The following is a 23,123-nucleotide window of genomic DNA, read 5'->3' as shown; positions in this document are numbered from 1 at the left end:
GGCTTCCTGCACCTTTGGGCGCTGACGAGGAATATCGACGTAAGTTCACCAGCAGGGGGAAGAGGCACATCCCCTGTGTCCTACTATTACGTAACAATTAAACGGAACTCATGAATGATTATTAAGATGTTTTACTTTATCATTTTTATGTTAAAATGTACAATGCATCATTTAACGATATATATATATATAAAACTTTTTAATTGGTTACAAAATAAAAGTATTATTTCATTTATTGTAACTGTACACGCATGCAAATAACAATGTAAATTGTTTCATAATATACATCTATATTATGATATTATCCACAAACATGTTAATATAATATAGTATAATATATTATAATATTATATATAGTTTAATATAAATATGAAACTATGTCTTTTCTGATTAATAAGTGTTACTTATTTTATATAAATTTAGTAAACATTTTACATAATGTATAGAGTGTAATTGTATACATTTAATATAGTAATTTATACATAATTTTAAATAAAAGTGAAAATAATATCCTATAAATATTATAGAAAAACCACAAGAATTGAATTATATATAAAGAAATTGTCTATTAACCCACAGAAATGTGTTTTTTATGTGTTGTCAAGTCAATAAAATTCGCCATTTTTTTAATTTAAAAAAAAATGTTTTTATTGCTAGAACTGCCAAAAAAAAACTATTGTCAAGACTTACTGAGTGACGTCCACAAAAACATGTAAACTGTAAAGTGCCAGTGTATCAGAAATCGAATTTCCTGATCAAAACACAGAATTAACCACGACTACAGGATCCGGATCATCAATGAATCACACAGAATGATTCAAACTGTCGTCTAGACCAGAAAGTGCTGGGCTGCGGAAAACATCTCTGAATGAGAGGATTCTTTATGACCCTTAACCACGACCAGCTCCACCAGGCTGACACTCTCTGCCCGGTATATAGATACCATCACTGAATTACAGCTGCTGCACTGATTCATGATGGTGAAGAGTCACCGGCCCAAAGAAACTACACGTGTGTCCTTCCACCACAGTGAGCAACTACTCCGTCAGACGTTTCTAGGTACTTCGTCTGTACTTGAATGTTTCCATTTTTACACAAATTTCTACTTTAATTTCATCACATTTCAGGGAGAAATATTACAATTTGTACTCCATTTACTTTTAACATTTAGAATTTTGTTAAAAAACACTAATAAATATTCATCTTGGCTTTTTTATTGTGTTTAATCTTCTCATGTTGTTTTATTTGAATTAAATCCAACCCCAAAATGCTACTCACATGTGTTATAATGCCATATGTAATAAAAGATCACTCATAATGGTCTTTTTCAAACAGAATAAATACTTTTAATTTACTTTTGCTGCTAAATCTTCTGTAATGAAGGTAATTTATTGTTTCTACATTGTTGTGAGGGTATGTTTACTTCAAGAGGTTGCCGTCACACTATCCACCTTTATATGTCATTCTATTTTTAAACATCAACTAAACATAGTCTGTCCTGCATAGTATTTATATAATTATTACTGCATTACTGGTGGTTTTTATAGTTCCTTTCACTGATCAGACCGTTTTCAGCCGACCCACATATCAATCTTCCTCAGGATAAGACACCCACTGTATAAATCTCAGCTGATGAACAATCTTTTTGTCTTTGAACAATTTGACAATCCCAAACTTGATTTAGGCCCATTCGGCATTGATGACTCACTTCCTAAGGTGTCGACCAAGGCCACACCTGTCAACTCCCTCAGAGCAAATACGCAGGAGTAAAAAGACAATAACAGGACCTAACAGGGTTAGCATTTCCATTACGTACATTAAGCATTTGTTTATCATGGTAACCGCTTTGTAAACAGAAAACAAGGGGTTGTAATCAATGTGACGGAGTTTGGCCCAGTTTTCATTCAAACAGGTAGGCCCACATAGGCGAAGACACTCCTTTTTAAGAAGATGTAACTAGAAAGCAGAAAGTGCGGTTACATGACATATTCATGACAGTGCAGTTAGAACAAAAACACCAACTAAATCTGTCAATGTTATTGAATTTGTCCTCTCGGGAGGTGCGTGTCGTATCCTACGATAACAGAAATGTTATTGTAAAACTGAATATGCATTTTAAACTTTTGAAAAAATATACTTACATGTTTAAAACAACAACAATAAAGTGAGAGAATTGACAAAATATAAGCAACTCTAGAAACAAAACACAAGGGGCCATTTGCCTTCAGGTGATGACAAAGGAAAGTGGAATAGACACTTGTAAACACAACAACTGTTGTTTTCGATTTGAAAATAAAGCTTTATCTTTACTGATTTTTTTTTTTAATCTATGACTTCTGTTAAGGAGCAATACGGATATCAGGTGATAAGATACACAACAGGAACAGAAGCAGCGAGGACTCAAAGTCAGATATATTCATATAAAGTTAGCTGTTCTAATCAAAAGTGTGTTTTATTGCTGGAGACGTTTAATTCAATGTCATGACCTTTTTATTCACGATCACTTAAAAGCAACAACGACTGTTTTTACACTGAATTACTTATTTTTATTCAAATAGCAGTTCAGAAAAGGTGAGACCAATTGCTGTTGTTCCACAGTGTCTGACTATTCAGTAATATAAACGATCATAATGACTTATAAGGCCTAGTCAACAGTTATTGTGCTGATTGTTTCCCTCAGACGCTTCCCAGGCTGAATCACACAGCCACATGTGCAGCACTCGCTCTCCACATCCACACTGACCCTCCTGTGAGTCACCTACAGACTCAGGTCCGAGGTCCCTCCACCCCACCAAAAAACTACCAAACACGGCAGTTTTGCTGATGACTCGCATGCGTCTGGGATATTTTGAAACGGTTGTCTCCCTCTGCAGCCTAAGACGATCCCTTTCCATAACCCCACACTTGCAACAGGGCCGAGTGAGTGTGCAGGATTTTTTTGGGGGGGCGCCTCCTCTGAGATGTTTTTTTGCTGATTCAAACTGGAGCACACACCCTGTGACAGCGAGCAGAGGAAGTCACCGGGCAAAGTCTGGCCGATAGTGAAGCCGGCTGGCTGAGAGAGAGAGACGCCCTCGGTGCTGGGGACCATGTGGAGTCTATTAAGTGCTGGCACATGCGTTAGAAAGTGTTGTAAAGAGCGAGCTGGTGGAGGGAAAATCCCCACGAACTCTGACAACACTGACACTGACTCACAAATTTAAAAAAAAGATCTTGGTGAATCAGTATAAATGAAGCCTCTTGACTATAAGAGTTGATTCAGCTTCACATGAGTCTGTTCAGAATATACTATGATTATCTGTGTATGCATTCAGGCTGCATAGTGTATTGAGAAACTTTGTACATTCGAAATTCACCTGAACCACTTACAGGTGTGGTGCAAACCATTCGTAGTGAAACTAGCTTTCAAAAGTGAAAATAAACAATTGAGATCTGTATGAAAAAAAAATCCTCATAACACCCCATGAGGGAACTTAAATCATTCACAATAGATATTTTAACTTGACACAGGGTTGAATAATCAAATTTGGCCCAAGTGTCAAGGCCCATTAGTCTCTTTAAAATTCAATCAAGCTACACCAAATTTAACACACTTATCAATAATGTTTCCCTAAATGTCCGGGATTCGTTCTAATCAAAATCCATGAATTGTTTCCATGGAAATTAATGGAAATGTCCAAAAGAAAAAAAGTCTCACAATGTAGAATAAAAAGAATATTGTTAAAAGAATAAATAAGATAATTAATACGAGTTTGGAACCATAGAGGATTTAAAAAAGAAATATTTCACAAAATGTAACAGTTTGTAGATGTTCACTGGGAATTTCAACTGATAGAAATAAGCTGTTATCTTAAGCTGCATTTACAATTTGTATTGATGCCTTTCATATTTTATGTAAAGCACTTTGAATTTTCTTATTGTTGAAAATCGGGCGTAACTCTTAAGTGTAAATCATGATAAAAATAATTTGTTCACTTAAAACTTCTCTACAGCTCCTCTTTACATGACGTTTCCAGAAAGAAAAGAAAATCAGATGCAGATATTTGATGGAAAATAGGATTCCAATCGTCGTCACCCTGGTCAATAGAAAGCAAACATCTTTTTTTGAAATGACATTAGTTTTCAACCCACTGAAACGGGGCCTGTACGATACGATGATGTGAATAATAATGTGACTTACCTCACAGCTGTTTGCACCAGAATCAGTTTCAATTCCAGTGAAAAGGGCAGAAAAGCACCTGGCTGAGTGATAAACACTTCTGAGGAAAGCTCAGAGATGGCATTGTAGATCATTAAAGGGTTCGTAAAGTCCTTAAAGAACTGGAAATGTGGGAATATCTGTGGGGGCGGTCTAAGTGAGTTTGTTGGAATACATTGATAGGGCCATCAAAGGTTGTTCAAACAATGTCATGCGTGTCTTGTCGTGTTTTGAAATCTTAGCCCTATGCAACCTCACCCACGTGCTGCTGCCCCTCGTTTTCTTAAACCTAAGGTTTACCAGCGCCTTTGCCCCCCCCCCCCCCCCCCCCCCCGTCCCAGCAGAGAAACATCCTGATGTCTCCTGACTCATGGTCAGATCAGCCAAAGAGTCCATTACTGGTATCGCCTCTACCTTGGAAAAATACCCTGTCTGTTATCTCACATCGATTGTTTTTTGAAAAACAAAACATCAAAAACAGTGAATGTGGAAAAAAGTTCAGACGTCTGACTCACGTTGGGATATGTTTCCCGCTAATTTCAAGGAATAACAGAGTTTCATGTAAAACTATGAGACAACAGTTCTGTGGAAAGGGGAAAAAAAAAACTTGTGGGTGGATTATGTGAACAGCAACACTGGCAATTCTAAATTTGATCCCAAGAGGGCGCCCTACTCCGCATTAACTCATCCTCCGACACAGGAACTCAATGGGAAGTGAACAAAAAGCGAATCACGACCCCTGTACGGAAACACAACATGGAGGATGTTTCACATCTGCTCCACAGTGCTGATCGCTTCTTCACGTCATCACTGAGGCCACCTGCTTTGGAAATGATGTGGTTTCATTGCAGCTGAGTTTGCTTTTTGTTTTGTTTCTTTGGAAGCGATCATACATTGGAAGTGCAGGAAGAGTCTTTCTTACAGGAACTTCAGAGAGGACAATAGACTAAAGATTTGGCCAAGTTCCACAACTTTGCGTGACTTGGAAGTGACGACACAAGAACGGTCAAGATTGATGCAGCACAGTTGGAAATGTGCTGACTTTTATTTTGTAGTACTAAGTCAATGTTGCTGTTCCCATAATGCAAAGCATTTTTTGACTACTTTCTTTCAAAATGGCTTATAAAAACCAATATTTTACGCAGATGTAACAAGATTTGAGTCATTATTGATTTAAACTGCTCGAATACAATGAAACATGAGTCAAATCATTTCACAATATAGTTATGAGATAGATTGAAACTCTTCAAAACTTTTACGCAATACGTAAATATTTATGTGTTAATGTTTGCGAGTACTGATGGTAAACATAAGACCAGCAGACACATTGTTGCATATTTCAATTGTCTTTATTTGATATATTATATACTTTGTGTTTTTACATAAAGAGACATATTTCTTTTACACATATAGATTATATATCGGTTAATTTGTATCTGTATATATGTACACCTTAAATAAATCTTACATTAACACCGAGAAAATAAAACATTTACAGTGCAAGAATGTTCACAAGTGGCCAACTTTCACAATCCCTTACCCTGGAAACCACAATCAATGCCAACAAGCTCTCGTGCTAAACCGGTTTTAGCTTTTTTCCTTTTTTTATAATTCTCACCATTCATGCTCTCACACAAAAAACTTCATGGAAACTTTAGAGAAAGAAAGAAAAGTGTTGTCGTGAAAGGGTTTCGTGCACAGACACAGAATGCATGTGTGACCATGGAAGGTCGACCATACTTGAACAAATGATCTCTTCACTTGTTTCAGCAAAAGTTGCGAAAAGTTTATTCACTTTCTCGCCAAAGGTCAGAAGAAAAGACTGAAGCCACTGTCATGCTTGCAAATAGTTAGCTTATTTAAGCAGGAAACAGTGAAAGAGTTACTTTGGTTTCCTCCTGTGTCCAGTTCTTTATGTAGACCTATTTTATAGACAATAGAGTGCTAATGTACTTACGACGGAGTATTAGGACCTTATTTAAGAATAAAAAAGCCTGGGATTTCAAGATTGATGTTGTAGTTGAGTAGTTAAGAATAAAGTCGTAGAATTACGAAAATAAAGTCGTATTTGAGAATAAAGTAATATTTTATGAGAAAAAAGTTGTAGTTTTACTAGAAAAAAGGTCATAATATTATAAGAATAGGAAATGAGCAGCAAGGAGAACACGTGCTAGCCAGTTTGACTCATTCTGGATCCAAAATCTTGAATAACCAATCACATTAATTCTTGAGAAACTACAAAAACCCTTGAATAGCACACGTTATTGTTGATAGCCTTACAGTCGACCATGACCAAATATTTCATCTTCCACAAAGTCCTGATACTTTTATAATATGATACTGATGAGCCGAAAGATGAAGTACTTTATCATTTGCGAAAAGCTGTAGTAACTATATTTCATTTGTAATTTCAATGACTTTACGACTTTATTCTTATAAAATTATTAATACTACAACTTTATTCTCCCTGTGAGTGGCCCTACTACTCCGTCCTACCTCTAACCTAATATTTGGCAAAGCAAAAGTGAATAAGTGTATTTCCCAACTATTCCATGTTGTTGCCGTGTTAAGATGAGCGTGTGGGCACTCTGAAGGTTAATTGGCGAATGACCACAGGAGAATTTCACAAAGCACATGAGTCATCCTGGAGGCCCTCGGTTGAATTGTTAAATCCCGTTGGTGGAATATGTTTTAAGGGAATCTACAAAATGAGAGCACACAGTGAATGACAGCTTAAACATACGAGTTTGCTTTGTGCAGGGATCGCCATTTGGTTTTCTTTCTTTTCCAAACTGAAGCAAATGTCAGAAAACCCTGGTGGCAGCATCCCTTCTGAATCCGAGGTGGGTATGAGGTATTTTACATACTCCTTTCTCACCAAAAACTGAATGGGCATGTTTACAGTTTAATGTCAATCGGATGTCGAGAAGTCTAAAAACAAACGCTTTTGTGTTGTGTTTTGCTCACCATAAATAATAAGTGATTTCAATACATGTTGGTTTATATTTACAAAGTAGAACCAATGCGTTTTTAGGTGTTCATCTCTGAATGGATGCATAAAAGTGAACATACATAGTTGGATAAGCTCAGCTGTACAGTCGGTGGGTAACCAGCCCAAATTCCTTGCATGCATTTTTTCCTCACGCACTCGGAGAATCTATTTACTAGTATTTTACAGTTACAGTTACAGTATTCCTACGAAGCTGCTGTACAGTGGCTGTGTTGAGGTAAAGCGGGTGTTACTGGCCACGTAGCTAACAGGAAGGGGGTTGTAGGTCCGATTTAGGAGAAATGGTCAGGGGAGGGGGGGGGGGCCTTGTGGACCACGTTGAACAGCAGGGGACAGACGCATGGGTGAGGGGGCGGGGGGTGCAGTTCTCAACAGGGACACGCACGGTATATTGCTGTTAAATCGGTGTTCTCCACACTCTATGCAGCTTAAAGAGAGATTGTGACTATGGTTTCTAGTATTTCTTTTTTTTCATGTTTTCTTTGTGCAGCTAGTTGCAGCATCGCGTCTACTCGTGGATACATCGAAGGAACGGTCGTTGTGTGATGACTCCGAACGCACACATGCACACGAAAGCACCTTTGATCAGAGAATGAAATTGCACAAGTTTCGATAGATATATCGTTGACCACACGCGTTGACATTTTCTACACAGAGACTGAGCACTGCTTTTGCGTTAAGATGTCGATTAAAATGTTTGGTATACGACTTCTCAAATGTTGATTGGTGTGTGTGTGTTTTTTGTTTTTTTTATTTTACATGCAGTTGACTCCTTGAAACTACGACCCAAGGAGCTGGAGCTGAGCCCAGTTCTATTGTGAACAAAGCACTAGACACCTACTAATCTAAACCAACCATGATGCTTAAACACTGTTAAGTTCTTCTCAAATATGTTATTTTTGACATCGACTTCATCATGGAGCTTTAATGAGCCTGAGTTACTCAAGCTTTTTTTTTTATTCTCCCCCAAAGATATCGAAGGCTACTGTATATGTTGAGAGGCTAAACGTCGGTCTTCTCACTGTTATCAGTCGGTGTGTGTGAAGCATGAAAACGTCTGTACAATCAGAATGTGTGTGTCCAGAGCGAAAGAAAAACAAAACAGAGGAGCAGATTGTCAAGAGGACTCTACACCGTCTAATACTGCTACAGTACAACTACTGCTACTTTTATATATTTCATGAATCCAAAAAAATTAAAGGGACTCCTCCGAAGAAACATTCAGCGGTGAAAAACAACATCTGGCGGGGAGGAGGGGAGAGCTTAGACCCGTCACTCAAACAGAGCACGGATTCATTTACGGGAAAAAAAAGAAAAGAAATAAAGAAGAAGTTTGTCTGCCAAGCAACAGTCTCTCTTCCCTCAGGTGAATCTTGTCACTGAATAGCGTCAGACAGGAAACACAAAATGTTCATCCACGCAGTCCGTCATTCCCCCAAACTCCTCTTCGCTCTTGCAGACAGCATCTCAGTCCGTTGAACTGGTTCCAATATGCTCAGGGTCTCAGCTCAATCACGGCATTTAGAATTAAGAGTTTTATTCAGTGGATCTTTAGTTGTTGTTTTTCTAACCCCCAAAGTTCCCAGGAGGTCGTTCAGGCCTTCTAGTGACACTAATGGCATGCATAATGTTTTCTATATTTGGCGGATTCACCCATAATCCCCCTCACCGGCCAATTCAATAAATATAGTAAATAAAAGTCCACTCAGGTTCGGCCCACGCTTAATCAGCCAAGCCAAAGTCTTGTGCCCTTTTTGGTTTAACCGCTCCCTGCCACCACCTGCCTCCTGAAAATATCAGTCCGTTCCTTTTTCTTACTCTATATTCTTATTTGAATCGCTCATCCAGTTCTTCTTTTATTCAAGGGTTAAAGGATCATAAAGGTCAACTGAGAGTGATTGCAGACAGTAAAGATGGCTGTAGTGGTGGTAGTGGTGGTGGTGGTTGTGGTGGTGGCGGCGTGGGAGAGGAAGTCGGCCCGCTCGTCCCTCAGACGGACACCGGACAGGCAATGACCTTGTCCTCCAGCATGACGCTGACCACCAGGAAGACGAAATACAGCATGAACATGATGAAGCCGAGCAGCTTGCTCATGCGCCACTTGCACGCGGCGATGGAGATGATGACGAAGAGGAGCATGAGGAAGAGGAGCACGATGGCGCAGAAGAGGCCGTTGGAGCTGACTTGCACTGGTTGCATGCCGTTGAAGAAGGACCAGAGGAGCCAGGGGAACGGCAGTCTGTAAAAACACACACACAAACACACACACACGTGTCACATGTTGATCTTCAGAGTTACTCTTGGACGTTAATGTTTTTTTTTTTCATCTCTTCATTCAAAAGCATGATCTTTCACTTTGAAACCAGGCCTTTCACAATTTAATTTGGAATCTAAGTTCATTAAGTTGCTCACATAGGCTGTGATGTATAATGTCTAAGCCCTATACTGCAAGATCATGTACAATACATTTACCTATCTAACTAAACAATGTATCCATGCACCCAGGATTCATAATATTACAAAAAATTGTCTTAAGTTGTTGATCTACAAACATTTAGCTTGTATATGTGATGCTGGATTTGTTCTCCGAATAGACCTGAGCACAGGCCGCAAGGTAAAAAAGGATCTTATTTCCTCTCATGCTTAACATCCCGACTCCAAAAAACACTGCCTTAAAAATAGTAAGAGGCTGCACGGGGTCGTACCCGACTGTGATGTCGAAGATGTTGGAGCCGACGGAGCTGGAGACGGCCATATCCCCCAGCCCCTTGCGTGCCACAATGACACTGGTGATGAGGTCAGGGATGGAGGTTCCAGCTGCTAATATAGTCAGGCCCATAATCTCCTCTGTAATCCCAATGGTCTCTCCAACCTGTAAAAAAAAAAAGGAAAAGAAAACAGAGAAACTAAGCTTTGGGGGGGGGTAAATAAAATCTAATCTTTTATTGCAGCTATTTTCAATTTCCTTGTGGTGACGGGAGCGGATGGAGGTGACAAAAGTCTGGGCTCCGACAACCCATCTGTTTTGAATAGGGCCGTTGTTATTATTTATTAGTGGGCGGATTATAGAATGTGCTTCCATTTTAAATGTCAAAGATAGGAAATCGGGATAAAAGACAGCTGCATCTTTTTTGATTTGGATTAGGTCTAAATAAGAAAACTATTTTTGGCTGTTGGACTGCTGCCATGACCGCACAGCATGAAGTCATTTTTACAGTGCCGTGTCCTCAGTGGCCCACAGGCCTTGGAGAGCTAAGTACCTGGTGAGCCCACCACACCATTAGGTACGAGAAGCCTGCGATCCAGCAGATGGAGCCCACGAAGCTGATGGGGAAGAACTTCGCTGCCGTCTAAACAGACAGGAAGGAAATGCAGAGTTATCAAGTTTGTTGGTTGGGAGAATTGAATTTATCTTAGTCACACACACACACATGCACACACACGCACCGGTTTCCTGACGTCAGGCAGCGTGAGCCACAGGGGGAGGACGATGGGTATGATTAAGAGGTAGGTGAGGCGCTTGCGGTTGGTGTCGGGCCAGGACAGACTCAGAGGCTGGTCCTCTTCCTCCTCATCCTCGGCCTGAGACGAGACACCAAAGACAGGGAAACAAAAAGACAATATGCACTTTAGTTTATTTGTTGGTCTGGGGCTGTCACACACGGCCGCCACGTTCACATCATTTTATTTAACACATGGGAATATCAGGCAAAAATAAAGCTAAGTTTGAGCCTGAGTCGAATTTTTGGGCTCCACCTCACGATAGCAGCTAACCAGTGAGTCAGGAAGTGTGGGGGCAACACAAGCGCTTCAAGACACAGCACAGGGACCGTCAAAAATTGATGGCAGGACCTCGATGTGTGTTTGCTCTGCAGTGACTCTGAGACAGAGGAGTCTGATGACTGTGATTTGGGAGATTGCTATGAGCCTGAAGCGCTCGTGCTCTCCAGACCCCCCGGGTTCTGATTGGACCTGCCACTGGAATGCCAAGTGAGTTCACGACCCGTCATCAGCATCAAGTAAGCTGCCACTGTCTGACGATGAGGCGCAGTAAAGCACTGAGGGGTGCTTTTCATTGACCCGTTTGGCTTTTGTGCCGACTTAAGCGAAAGCAAACTTCTCATTTTAACATTCTGGTACTTGTGAACTTTAAAGGTACAACAACAAGGCCCTCTGAGATCGGAAAGATGACTGGGATCCCCTTGAATCCAATTATATAGGATGCTAGGAGCCGTGGGGACCTGTGGAGAACAGGTCCACACATGCAGATCCAAGCAGGACTCACTGATGAACTAGAATTGGTCTCTTGCCCTTTTGAGGGGGAGCAAAGTGGGTAAAATGCAGAATGGTGCAAAATACATAAAGGGGATAGATAGACATAAAACAGGACAGATGTTGATAACAGATGTTGTTCAATTAACAATCATTTTCTCAGGAAAATCATTTAAGTCTTAATAGCTTCAATGGCATGAGCTGAGCGTGCTCAGAGAGTGAAGCAGTAAAAGATCATTGAAGAGGGCTTCTGCTCAATTCTTGAATCATATGGAGCTCATCCTACTGTGACAGCTACTGCTGTCGAGTATTGCCTGGTAACCTTGGTAATCAGAGCTGCCAAACAAAAGGCCGTGCTTACATTACTTATGCTCAGCCTCCTCATTTCTCCTCTTCCCCATATCCAGATGGCTTCATTGTTTTCTGTTAAAAGGCCTAAAACAAGAAGCCTGAGGCTCGGTGAAGATCAGCTCTGAACCTCATCTGTTGCTTTTCAGTGATGTCAAGGTACCAGAGGCTTTCATTAGTGTTATGATGTACTGACGGCAGTGTTTGCCAGCAACACAAGCTTCTTCTTATAGGTCCACACGGGTAAAGCTGCATATATATTGCATTGCAGCTTTGTTGTGGATATGTCGATTGCGTGTAGGTGGGTCCAGGTATTTCTCGCTAATAAAGCACACGGTGAGTCTGTCATTTGTGCGTTTATGATTTTCTATACTTGCTTTCTGTGCTGAAGTACCCTATAGAGCTGGTGCTCCCTACTCTGACTTGCTTACCAAATGCCAGCCCTTTGGGGGCCTTTCCTGCCCTGCGGTGCCTCAGTTGGCAACAAAGCCAACTCCGAGCTTAAAGGGACTGACTTTTACCGCAGCACTGCGAGGGGAGGTGTGACATTTGCTTTATTTAATTTTTTTGCCTACTCGAAGCGGAAGCACTTGCGCTGGCAACTGGTCGAAGGCACTTCAGCGAAAAGTACAAATGGTTAAAGAAGTGTCGTTAAAGGTAGGGTTGGTATGATGTTGCTGCAGCATTTTGTATATGTAAATATTTAAAATCCTCTTCATGTCACGATCAATAAATAAAGTTACATATGAAGTATTCCACAGAATATGTCAAATTCAAATAAAAAATAAAATAAAAGCATAATTTCACTATTTTTAGTGTCCCATTTTTCACATGACAGTTTAATCTGTTTGCAGCATGTACTGCAGGAAAATCTGCCATGGTGAGAATATCAAAAACCTCTTTTGACACAGAGGCTCCATCTGGATCTGAAATGCTCAGATCAGAAAGAAAAAAAATGTTTTTTGTGGAATAAGTAGGATGAGTCACAGGATCCTGCTGGTTGTGGTTTCCCTGTAAGTTATTTAAAGGAACGATTACAGGAGATTTGCATGCTCATGAATATTCACAATGTGAAAATCCATGTTTTTACAGAATTTGCTATGAGTCATATACTGAATGCGCTCATCATAGTAATATATTATGATTATAATACAAGATATTTTCTGTTAGACTCTCAAGGGTTTTAACAACAAAAAAGGGTGAAAGGGAATTGAGCAGGTTTTAATTTGACCTTAACTATATCCCCTTATGCCCCCATCTTGGTTGCGAAGGCATCCACGAGGAATTGGACAATTAGCATGACAGGGCCTCTGGCGGCGTGTGAAGGTGGGAGCTGCTTCCAGCTACTTCCTGGCTGACAGGTGCACTGTGGGACGGACATCTAAAAATAACAGCATGTGAGAACCAGGCGTGCCAATAAACGTCCGGCTTCTTTTACTCATATTCCATCCATCAGCTAACCCACCTTCCACCTCAAACAAAGTTTTGAGGTGATTCTAGAAATTTGCGGCGTGTGGCTTTTTTCGTTTTTTTTTTTTATAGACACAAATATTTCAGCCTCGGGAAAGTGATGAAAGTTTTATCAGCAAAGGCTATTTTTAACCCAAGAGTGAGAGATCAATCTGAAAACAATTCCGCGCAATGGAACAGATCAATACACACCTGGTCATGCTTCAAATAAGAGCTCATGGCCTATTCTGAGATCCTCCTATTTGCATCCACACAAGTTTGTATTTACAGATGAGCGTGTCTATTATCTGCTCCGTCTTACATAGGAGGGATGTCAAAGTGCTGCAGAAGAAATTTCTTAGTTCCAGCAAGGATTGTGCAAGATTACAATCTCTTGCATAAAAACCTTTGTACGGAAAGCTACGGGCCATATTACATTTATTACAGTTCATTTGCAAAACCTTTACAAATCCCTGTTACACAAAAGATTATTTGAAAGGGGGAAAAAAAAGGAAATAATCTCATAGTGGGTGAGTAGCTTGAAACGAGGTTAACTGCACAAGATTAACCCAGAAAGCAACTGGCTGCTGATATCTGAGATGAAAAAACGAAAATTGTTTTTAAATAGTAAAACTCGGGAATCATTTTGAATGAAAACTGAGGCAGCGTTTGTGCATCAAAACAATTCAGAATCATTTAAATTTGCATCTTATCAAACCTAATTTTGAAGCTATTTATGGTGGGTGTTTATATGAGCTCTATAAACAGATGCTGCATGTGAATGTACAGAATCTGAAGCCTCCTGGTCTCTGGTGCTACCTGTCACTTAGAATCTGTTGCATGTGAGGGTGACCTTCCTGCATGTGCACCCCCCCGGTACTGAATTGATTGAATTGATTCTGTGGGAATTTGTGTATCCACTGTCTGCACCGGAGGCCCCTAGATATTGGCTGCTGCTCCCAGAGGCTAATTTGTGGTCAGACGGTAGCCAATGATCGATTCTGCTAAAACCTTTAGATGTATTTATACATTTTAGTTCCTTTTAATAGATTAAATGAAGTATCCGTGCGTTGTGCTGGCACAAGTATGGCTGCAGCAGTTTATAAACAACACGAGTTACATGAGTTTCTTCTGTTGTATTTTTAACAGAGTTCCCTAACCCTAACCTATTTATAAATTAAACTCCCAGAATGATTGTGATGCACTTAATCAACATAACATGGAAAGAGAAAATAATCAGTTTTAAACTAATACATATTTCAGCCACTAAGATGAGATCATAACTTTTTTACTCTGTATTTTACTTTTACTCAAAGTAGTCATGGCAATATAACTATAAAGAATGAAGGGCATGCTATTTCTCCTCTGCCTGCTTCCCTCTCTGTGTGCCCACTTTGAATCGCTGCCCTCTCGCCCCAGGACCGTCTGCTGGCCTGGCGGGTCGCTCTATCCCACCTTCATCGCTCATGCCAGCACAACAGCTGCAGGTGCCATTCCAAGACTCACTCTGTCCGGGCAGTGCGTCAAACGTCTGTTTGTGTGTGTGTGTGTGTGTGTGCATGCGAGTCGGTGCTGAGGCACACTTGAGAGCAGTGCCCGGTCGCAAAAGCGAACTAAGAGGTTGCTTAGGGCCCCCGTGGCCACCAGAGGGACCCCAAGATGCCTTGAATACCCCCACAAGAAAGATAGAGTGGCCGCAATGATACAAAAACACAATACTATATTAACGGACTGACAAGACCTTTAAGTATCTATTTAATTTTAAATATCTATCGTGCAGTATATCTTAACTTGTTTAAAATAAATGCATTGCTACTTTGCAGTACAACACAGTCAGTAGACCACTCAGTACTTTGAATATTAAAGTGCAAATTAACGCTAGACCACTCTTGGACGTTGCTAGTTTTTGAGATTAAAAACCATTGAAGTATAAAGGCTAACACTGGTATAAGCAACACAGCAAGAAATAATAACATTGACGGCACTGAGGCAGTGGGGGGGCCCCCCAAATCAAATTCTGCCTAGGGCCCCAGAAAGACTAGGGCTGGCTCTGTTTCCAGCGATCTGCGGCAGGGAGCAGCAGCTGAGTGAGGAGTGTGATCGCCGAGCTCAGTGGGAGTGGGCAGGTCTTTGGCAGGTCTGCCTGAAGATGGAAGAACTCGCCCGAGTGCATGCTGGGATATGATCAGCAGCAGTGACCTGTGCCATAGTCAATGCAACCTTTGCATCAATCACACCCAAGGTGGAACACAGACACAGATGAGAGGCATCAAATATTTATAAATGTCTCTCTGACTTTGATATTAGTCTCTCACTTTTTGTCCCCTCCTCATAACCCGACCCAATTGGCTGGCTCGGGGCATATTTAAGGTGGAAATAAGAATTTTGCTCCGTTCTTGTGTGTGTATAATACATGTGTGTGTGTGTGTGCTGCGATTACTCACCGTCTCTCCCTCTTGCCCTGCCGTTCCGTTCATGGGTGGTGTCACTTCCACTTCCACGCTGGAGCTGTTCGGAAGGTTCTTATCTGCGGGACATTTGAAGAATAATTAAGGTGAAAAAAGCATTAAGGAGGAACAAACGCTGTCAGTGCTCTTAATAGACACAGTGTTAGTTGTCGTGACGCGCAGAGAGGTGGGAGGCAGCACGTCAGCAATGGGAAGGAGTTAACCCCTTGGAAATCATCTGAGTGCCTGTATGATTGGTGTCAAAAAGTTTCAATTTCAATTTGAGGTCAATATATTATAGGCTCCATTAAAATGTTCATTTTGAATTAAGGTGTAGAAATATAAAAAGTGAGGACAGTGATTTAAATCCTGATAAGAATCAGATCCTTGTATTGAGACTCATTTTAATATTGAAGCTTTTGAAATCCTCCCTCTGTGTTTGAAAGGGGAACGTGCACATTTCTATCCTCGCTCTCCCTCCTTGCTTCCTGGTGGCTGGTAGGACTCCATTTTCATTTGAGGCCAGACTTACTTAACAGCGCTTATTAAAATACAAAGAGCCTAAAGCCATGTAATCAGATGATAAAACTATAACAGCTTTAATCCGAGTGCGGTTGTGACACAGATAGTACGATTCCTGGATTGTGTAATGCAGCTGGATATATCGCCCTCGTCCGACATGTGACCTTGCTCCTTTTCTTGGAATGCTGCACGATATGAACCGAATCACATGCTGATAGGAAATCTTCGTCTGTTTCAGGCACCAGCGACTAAATTGAAGATGTGCTGCGTAAAACACCAGTCATGAATTCTGATCGAGATGGTAATATGTTAATAAGGCGCCGTTTGCATAATTTAGCCTTGTTGATAAACATCTAAGTCCCGCTTTGATTCTGCTCCTCGGACGACATCGAGGGCCATGAAAGCTCCTCGTCTGGCCTCCTGTTTATCCTTTGGTCCGGTGCTCTTTCAAGTGAAAAGCGCACATAAATAACACTTGGCAGTGACTGTGATTGATTTAAATACTGCTTGAAGACAACACTTGCAATCAATTTGGCGGTTCTTGATAATGCCATGCTTGTTTAACATCGGATGTGAATGCCAGTTAACTCTGTGAGGGAACAATCCAATAGAAAGCTATATAAAGGCCGGTAATGCAACAGCAACAGGAAACTGATGATTAATAATATAATATAACTAAAGCAATAGTTAAGAATAAATATATGACTACAATTGACTGGGAATATGCACAGGTGTAGTTATTAATTTAATCTGAAAAAAAAAAAAGAATAGTAGAATGTTTTAATAACATGACAACACTGAAAAGTATTTTCTTATCTGATGTCCCTATTGGCCCCTAATGATATGATGTCATCCTCCAAAACTGCTATACGGCTTGTTCAGGGTTATAGATAGAGGCACAGAAGCGGATGCAACCGTTCTGACTCTTTTACCTGAACGGCTTGCCACTCCATTAGCCTTCTCACTGTCTTCCACTTGGCATTTCTTCTTAGCGATCTTGTGAAGGATGGACGCCTTCTCTCGGAATTTACCTGCAAAAGAATCGCCACAGTGGTTATAGAAGAAACCCAGCAGCCTCCTCGGGGCGCCCCTCTGTCCCCTTTGACCCCGGACGGGTCACATTTCCAAAAAAGCACCGTTCAAGCAGGGCGGGGGGGTTCACACAGAACTGCCATCGAAACAGAAGCAACAGTCAATATAACGTAGCATATCATATACTGATGATTCTGCAATGTCCTGGTCCTTGGAGGAGAAGCCAGCAGGGTGAGATCTGCCTCCTGGAGGTCAGACACACTCCCGTTCTTGTTCAGTTCTAAAATCAAAAAGTCAAGTGATGTCAATAGCAGCACTTAAGAGAAAAAGGAATTCAGTGATATGATAGCTGTATCGATTTATTAAATCGTTATCAAAGCTATTATTACTTATACTATTATGATGGAGAACTTTGAAGAGATACTAAATAAATAACAAACATATTTCCTGGTAATATTGACGGGTTCCATAACCTCAGTCATACAGTGCTTAGACACAGCAGACTGAATTAAAACCAGTCATCAATTGAACAACATGACCTTGTGGGAAGTTGTGGCTTACATAAGCTGCCCTTTTGAGATTATAAATAAAAGCTCCAGGCAATTCTGCTCGTGACGTAATGACTAGCGGTGACTGACCGCTGGTGTGTGAAAACAACTTTCCACGAAATCCCCGTAACCCCAAATCCCCCCGGCGAGACACTCATGAACAATGGATCTAAAGCCGAGACAAGAGGAAACGTGACTCCGAGTGGAGCACAGTCATGGGATGCAGGTTTTCAGGTTCTCGTGTGATACAAGATAGATTTTAATATTTTATGCGGGATTGTTTTCATTCGACACCAAAGAACTCTGTCGGACCTATCAAGCTATTTTGGTGTAAAACCATCTTGTGCATCCATATTTAATTTCACCGACTTCCTGTGCATGTCAGTCTCTGCATGCGTGTCCTGCCTCGTCCCAATCAGCCCGTTGCAATCAATTTGAACGATCCCCCCCCCCGTTTTCATTTTAAGAGGGCACGGCTGATTTGTCAGTGCTTGGCACAGTGACGCATCAATACGTACTCCACCCAGCCATGTCAACACTGTCTGTGACCTTCTGGCAAAATCATTAACCACCCCAAGTCACTACTGGCCTTCCTTCCGTCTCTTCTATCGCACTCCATCGTTTGTGTTCCTCTCGCCCAGCCATCTCAGGCAAACACCGTCTTTCTCTGCCTTTGTCTCCTCGATGTTTGGCAATGCACAGCGCGTCCCCACCTCCCTGTCTTAATTCAGACGCACACAAGGACACACACACACACACACACACACACACACACACACTGTACATGTTCACGTGACGGCATCACACAGTCCTCTGCCTTAACATCACTCACCTTACGCGGTCATTGACGGTTGGATGTGTGTGCGGCTGCGAGCGTGGGTTTTTGCGTATTCGTTTATACAAATGTGGGTGTGAGGTACGGCTCGATAATTGCCATGGTTAGGCTTTCATTTCTAAGTATTCAAAGGAAATTCTTTAATCTTGAAGAACCCCACTCTGGAATGTGGTTTCAGGGCAGGATGGGAAAATATTTCTACAAAAAAAAAAATTATGTATGGCACGATATCCATTTAGGGGAACAGATTTAGAGAGATTCCAGTCTCAATGCATTTTGACAGAATACTCAGCTTTCCTATGGCCTTAAGCCTTTAAGGGTATATATAAAAATGATTTGTATGAGCAAACAAAAAAGTAAAATCTCATCACAACCTCACAGTTCCCTAAAGCAGGGGTTCTCAAGCCAGGGGTCCTCAAGGGGTTGCAGAGGGTCCCTGGCAAAAAGGGAGATCCTTTCTGATCACTATATTTACACTATTTTTTCATCCATATGTTACACACTGACAGAATGTTTTACTATTTTGGTCCTGAATTTCATACACTTCCTGTAATCAAACGCTCAAAAGCAAAAATACTAGTTATGCTATTTTTTTTTCTTCATTAAATGGTTGTCTTCACTCTGTGTCGTACAGTAAAGAAAAAACACGGAAGGCCCACTTAAGGTGCACGAGTTGTTTAAACAGCACAATTTGAATAATAAAGAGGCAATTTCAAAAGGCAGAATAACTGAGGCCCGGCCCTGCTTGAGTCGTTCGTTCCCCCCCGTCAGCTCTGCCTGTTACACAACCACTGGGTGGATGAGTCACTCCGGTTTGCACGAATTCAGCAATGTGGGTCCTACGTGTGCGCACCCGCTGCTGGTGCAAGTGAAACCTCCGAGTGAGCGCTGAGGCGTGGATGATGTATTTCTCAGCGACGCAGAAGGGTAACAGGGCCGAAGAAAGAATCGGGGGCGAGGGGGGGTGGGGGGGAAATAGAAAACCTTGTGCTTGGTGTTTTCTTCGGAGTGTGTGGGGGGGGTGGGGCTGGGGTGGCAATACATCGCATTTGAATGTGTGTTGTGCTTTTTAACTGCCTGAAAATATCGGAATTTTCATCGAAATCCACAAAAGCACTACACACAGTAACACACAATATCTATGGGCATAGATTTAAAACAAACCAAAAGAAATTAGTAGAAGGTAAATAAATCAAATTAAAAAATGGCATGGCGACCCTGATTTGCACTTATTCCAGTGAAATCTCAGAGAGGTTGTGGAAACGAAAAAAAGATGGAAAGAAAGAAAGGGTGCAAACTGTACGCCACGGGCAAACTGAAAAAAATGAGGCGGGGCGACGGATGCTTCATGACTGAGATGGAGGAAAAAACTGAACAGAAGCGGACTCACAGAATCAAGTAGTGAAAACTTTCAGGCTTACCTTCCTCAGTCATTGAGTGATAATATTTTAGTTTCCCATAAGTCCCAAGCTCTACAACATCACAGCAAAAGACAAGGGTAAGGCAACGGACACACAGAGAAAAAAAGGAAAAGAGTGAACATGACAGGAGGAGAAGAAGAAGAAGAAGAAGACAGGTCTGCTGGTTCTACAGTCGCATGCTGTACACTCACACACAGGCACAACGTGACACACAGACACACACACAGACTCTTCCAGGTCGTCACTGCATAAGTGCAAAAACAAAGCAGCAAAGGATTGAATTACAAGGAAAGTACATTACAGCCTTACAGTAATTCAGTCTGATAAAGAGCCTGCCAGTGGCCAGGCTGCGGCTATTAGAGACGATTTGTGAGAGTAAGGGAGGGAGAAGGGGCGGTCGATATATTACCCTAACAGTAATAATAATAATAATGATAATAAGAGGTTCATACAATGGTATCATTCAAAAAACAAACAAAACAGGAAAGTCAGAAGAAAATTTACTGGGTCACCATGCAACAAAAAGATGAGTCCTCCTCTCCTCTGCACGCAAGCTTATTCAAAGGCTCGATGATTCAGCGATTCATTTCCACAATGAAACACGAACAATTAATTTGATTCCCTCGCCGTGGCAGTTTCCCGTGCGACTGCAAACAGACGGTCAGCACATCTGCACATGATGAATTAGCGTGGAATTCAAACCTGCAGCAGAGCAGCTGAACGCGAAGCGGGCCGAGCACGGAAGACACCGGGCCGCAAGGGTCCGCCTCCCACAATGCACTGGGTGGTGGAAACGTAGCCCGCGGTCATAGCGCTTCTCTTTCCAGTTTTCCCCACGCTCATAGCTTGTCGCCACATACTAAAACATTCAATGTCTCGCTTTTACATTATATTTAATATTATAGGTGGAAAATACAGTGCCCACTGTAAAGGGTCGGTTCATTGAAGCTCTTTTCTTTTCTCAACAGCTATAATCCTGGTTACGAAGTTGCCGCTTCCACTTCAAAACAGTGAGGGTTAAGGAAGTTATGTTTTACGTATTCAAACCCATAAAAGATTGTTGCAATCTTTTATGACTTTCTCCACCGGCACCCCTAGTACAAAGTCCGTGGAAAGAACATTTTGACAAAACCAAAAAGAAAACAAATATCTGAGTTGAAAAATGGGGTCATACAAGAAGAAGACAGATTAATGTGTCTGGAGAGTTTATGTTGATAAGAGGACAAAGCGGGGACGATGTGTCTCAAAAAGAAATAACGCCGCAGCGGAATGAATACGTCGCTTCATGCCTCTGTCTGCTGCGACCGGATCCTCTCTCCTGAATAATGCTGAGGATTTGTTGCTGTTGTGTATTCGTCTGAGCAGTGAACCTCCAGCTGCATTGTGTGTGAAAGGCAAAACACAGGGAATGTCCGCACCCGATTCTCCGGACTTTACTGGCAGGTCAAGTCTGCAAACTAATGACACATTGTTTTGAGCCAGTAACTTTTCCCACTAAAGACGTCGTCCCTATAAATATGCCTTGGAATAATTTACAAGACGGAAATAATTTTAGCACCACCCTCGTGGCAAACGCCATGTTCAAAAACCATGTCATGAAAAATTTAGCTGTTTTAAATTCTCACGGTCTCTCTCCTCCTTATGTGGTGCGTTTGTGACTCTCTTTCTGTTGAAACAAACGTTAAGCTAATCCAATGATAAATGCGTTTTATAATCATATAGTCACTGTCCTCTGAAGAGTTTTGTGCGTGTAGTGGGTGTGCAACACGAGCGCTGTGTGTGCCCACACGCCCACACGCACTAATACTCGCCTCTGCCCAACAGTGGGCGACCGCCCCACTCACATGTGAGAGGATTATGGTGCAGTCTCGAGCCAAATGCGAGACTTGGCAGCCCTGAAAACACAATCTAATGAGATGAAAAAAACACAAACCGCTCCCATCGCAGTGTCTTGCTCGTCGGCTGCGCTCCCAGACAAGCCCATGTGATTAGGTGCCTTGGGTTTGAAGTGCACTCTAACTGGTGCTACTCTAAGGGGGAATTAACCCACAGCGCAATCACCACCCGCACAGCCGCCTGTCTGAGAGACCGAGAGAGAGAGAGAGAGAGAGAGAGAGAGGGAGACTTGTTGTTGTTTACCACAGGCCTTCTTGTCCTTGTCGCGTGACCTCTAAACCTCTGGCGAGCCGTGTACGAGACAGTGTTTGCGTGTGTGTGCATGCCCGGCCTGTCTGCTGGGGGTTGGTGTGACAGGAAAATTCACAGTCTGTGCTGAGGCAAAAAGGCTTTTAACATTGATTTTTTCACCCACCCAGTACAGGGAGTTTCAAAGGGCTGGGGAGATGTGTGTGTGAGTGTTGGTGTAGGAGTACGGTTGGAGGGATCATGAGTTACTAAGTGTAGTCAGCTGGCCACAGTTACATAACATACCGGAGGTGCGATTATCTATCAAAACAAAATTTAAAATTGGAGGGCAAGGTTATCAGGTTAAAGGGAGTCCCCATGAATATGATCATATATTAACATTATATTGAAACACATCTTGCTTGTGGTCAGAGTTAAACAAGAAGAGTTTAGTCGCTTGTAGCAGTAGCTTAGCTATAAGCAGCTCTCGCATTTTATTGATGAAATATAGCTTAGCGAAAGTTTGTAGAGGGGAGGGTATAGCTGTTTTCTTTGTTGCCAGCTACAGCTTAATATTTATAGCACAGATAATATAGTGGTATTAATCTTCACCTCTATCTCTTGGTAATAAAATAACATTTCCCGTTTATATACACTAATTGTTTACGGACTCCCACACAGCAGTATTTAATAAGACCGATATTGTCCTTTTCTTCAAGAATATGCGACAAAATGTGACTGTACATCTCCTATTTTTAGGGATCCAGACATATATGCATAACAAAAACCTTACAGATTTACAATGTATGAAACATGGGCTCATTAATGTCCAATTACAATGCAAATTCTGTATATCATTTTAAATACACATGAAGATGCCACCATTTCACACACTCGGTGTCTGTCATATCTAATGT

General features: G+C 41.5%; 1 protein-coding gene across 3 annotated transcripts in view; it reads right to left on the bottom strand.

Annotated features, from left to right (window-relative positions):
• Nucleotides 1-5,537: 5,537 nt before the first annotated feature.
• The window catches only part of LOC133950240 (sodium/potassium/calcium exchanger 2-like), a 40,238-nt gene continuing 22,652 nt past the window's right edge, over nucleotides 5,538-23,123 (bottom strand). For 2 of the 3 annotated variants that reach the window (XM_062384498.1, XM_062384499.1), the window contains 6 exons: nucleotides 17,179-17,277; nucleotides 15,722-15,804; nucleotides 10,656-10,790; nucleotides 10,469-10,558; nucleotides 9,914-10,080; nucleotides 5,538-9,447 (listed from right to left, as the gene is read on the bottom strand). In XM_062384498.1, the coding sequence (XP_062240482.1) occupies nucleotides 9,198-9,447; nucleotides 9,914-10,080; nucleotides 10,469-10,558; nucleotides 10,656-10,790; nucleotides 15,722-15,804; nucleotides 17,179-17,277 (824 nt within the window). In that variant the 3' untranslated portion in view covers nucleotides 5,538-9,197. Of the gene's footprint in view, nucleotides 9,448-9,913; nucleotides 10,081-10,468; nucleotides 10,559-10,655; nucleotides 10,791-15,721; nucleotides 15,805-17,178; nucleotides 17,278-20,082; nucleotides 20,134-23,123 lie in introns of all 3 variants that reach the window. The other variant, XM_062384497.1, reaches the window with a different exon arrangement.

The sequence above is a fragment of the Platichthys flesus genome, chromosome 24 (assembly GCF_949316205.1).
Source record: "Platichthys flesus chromosome 24, fPlaFle2.1, whole genome shotgun sequence".
In the NCBI taxonomy this organism is placed as follows: Eukaryota; Metazoa; Chordata; class Actinopteri; order Pleuronectiformes; family Pleuronectidae; genus Platichthys; species Platichthys flesus.
Note: the sequence above shows the minus strand (reverse complement) of the source record. Positions and strands in the feature narration are given on the sequence as shown.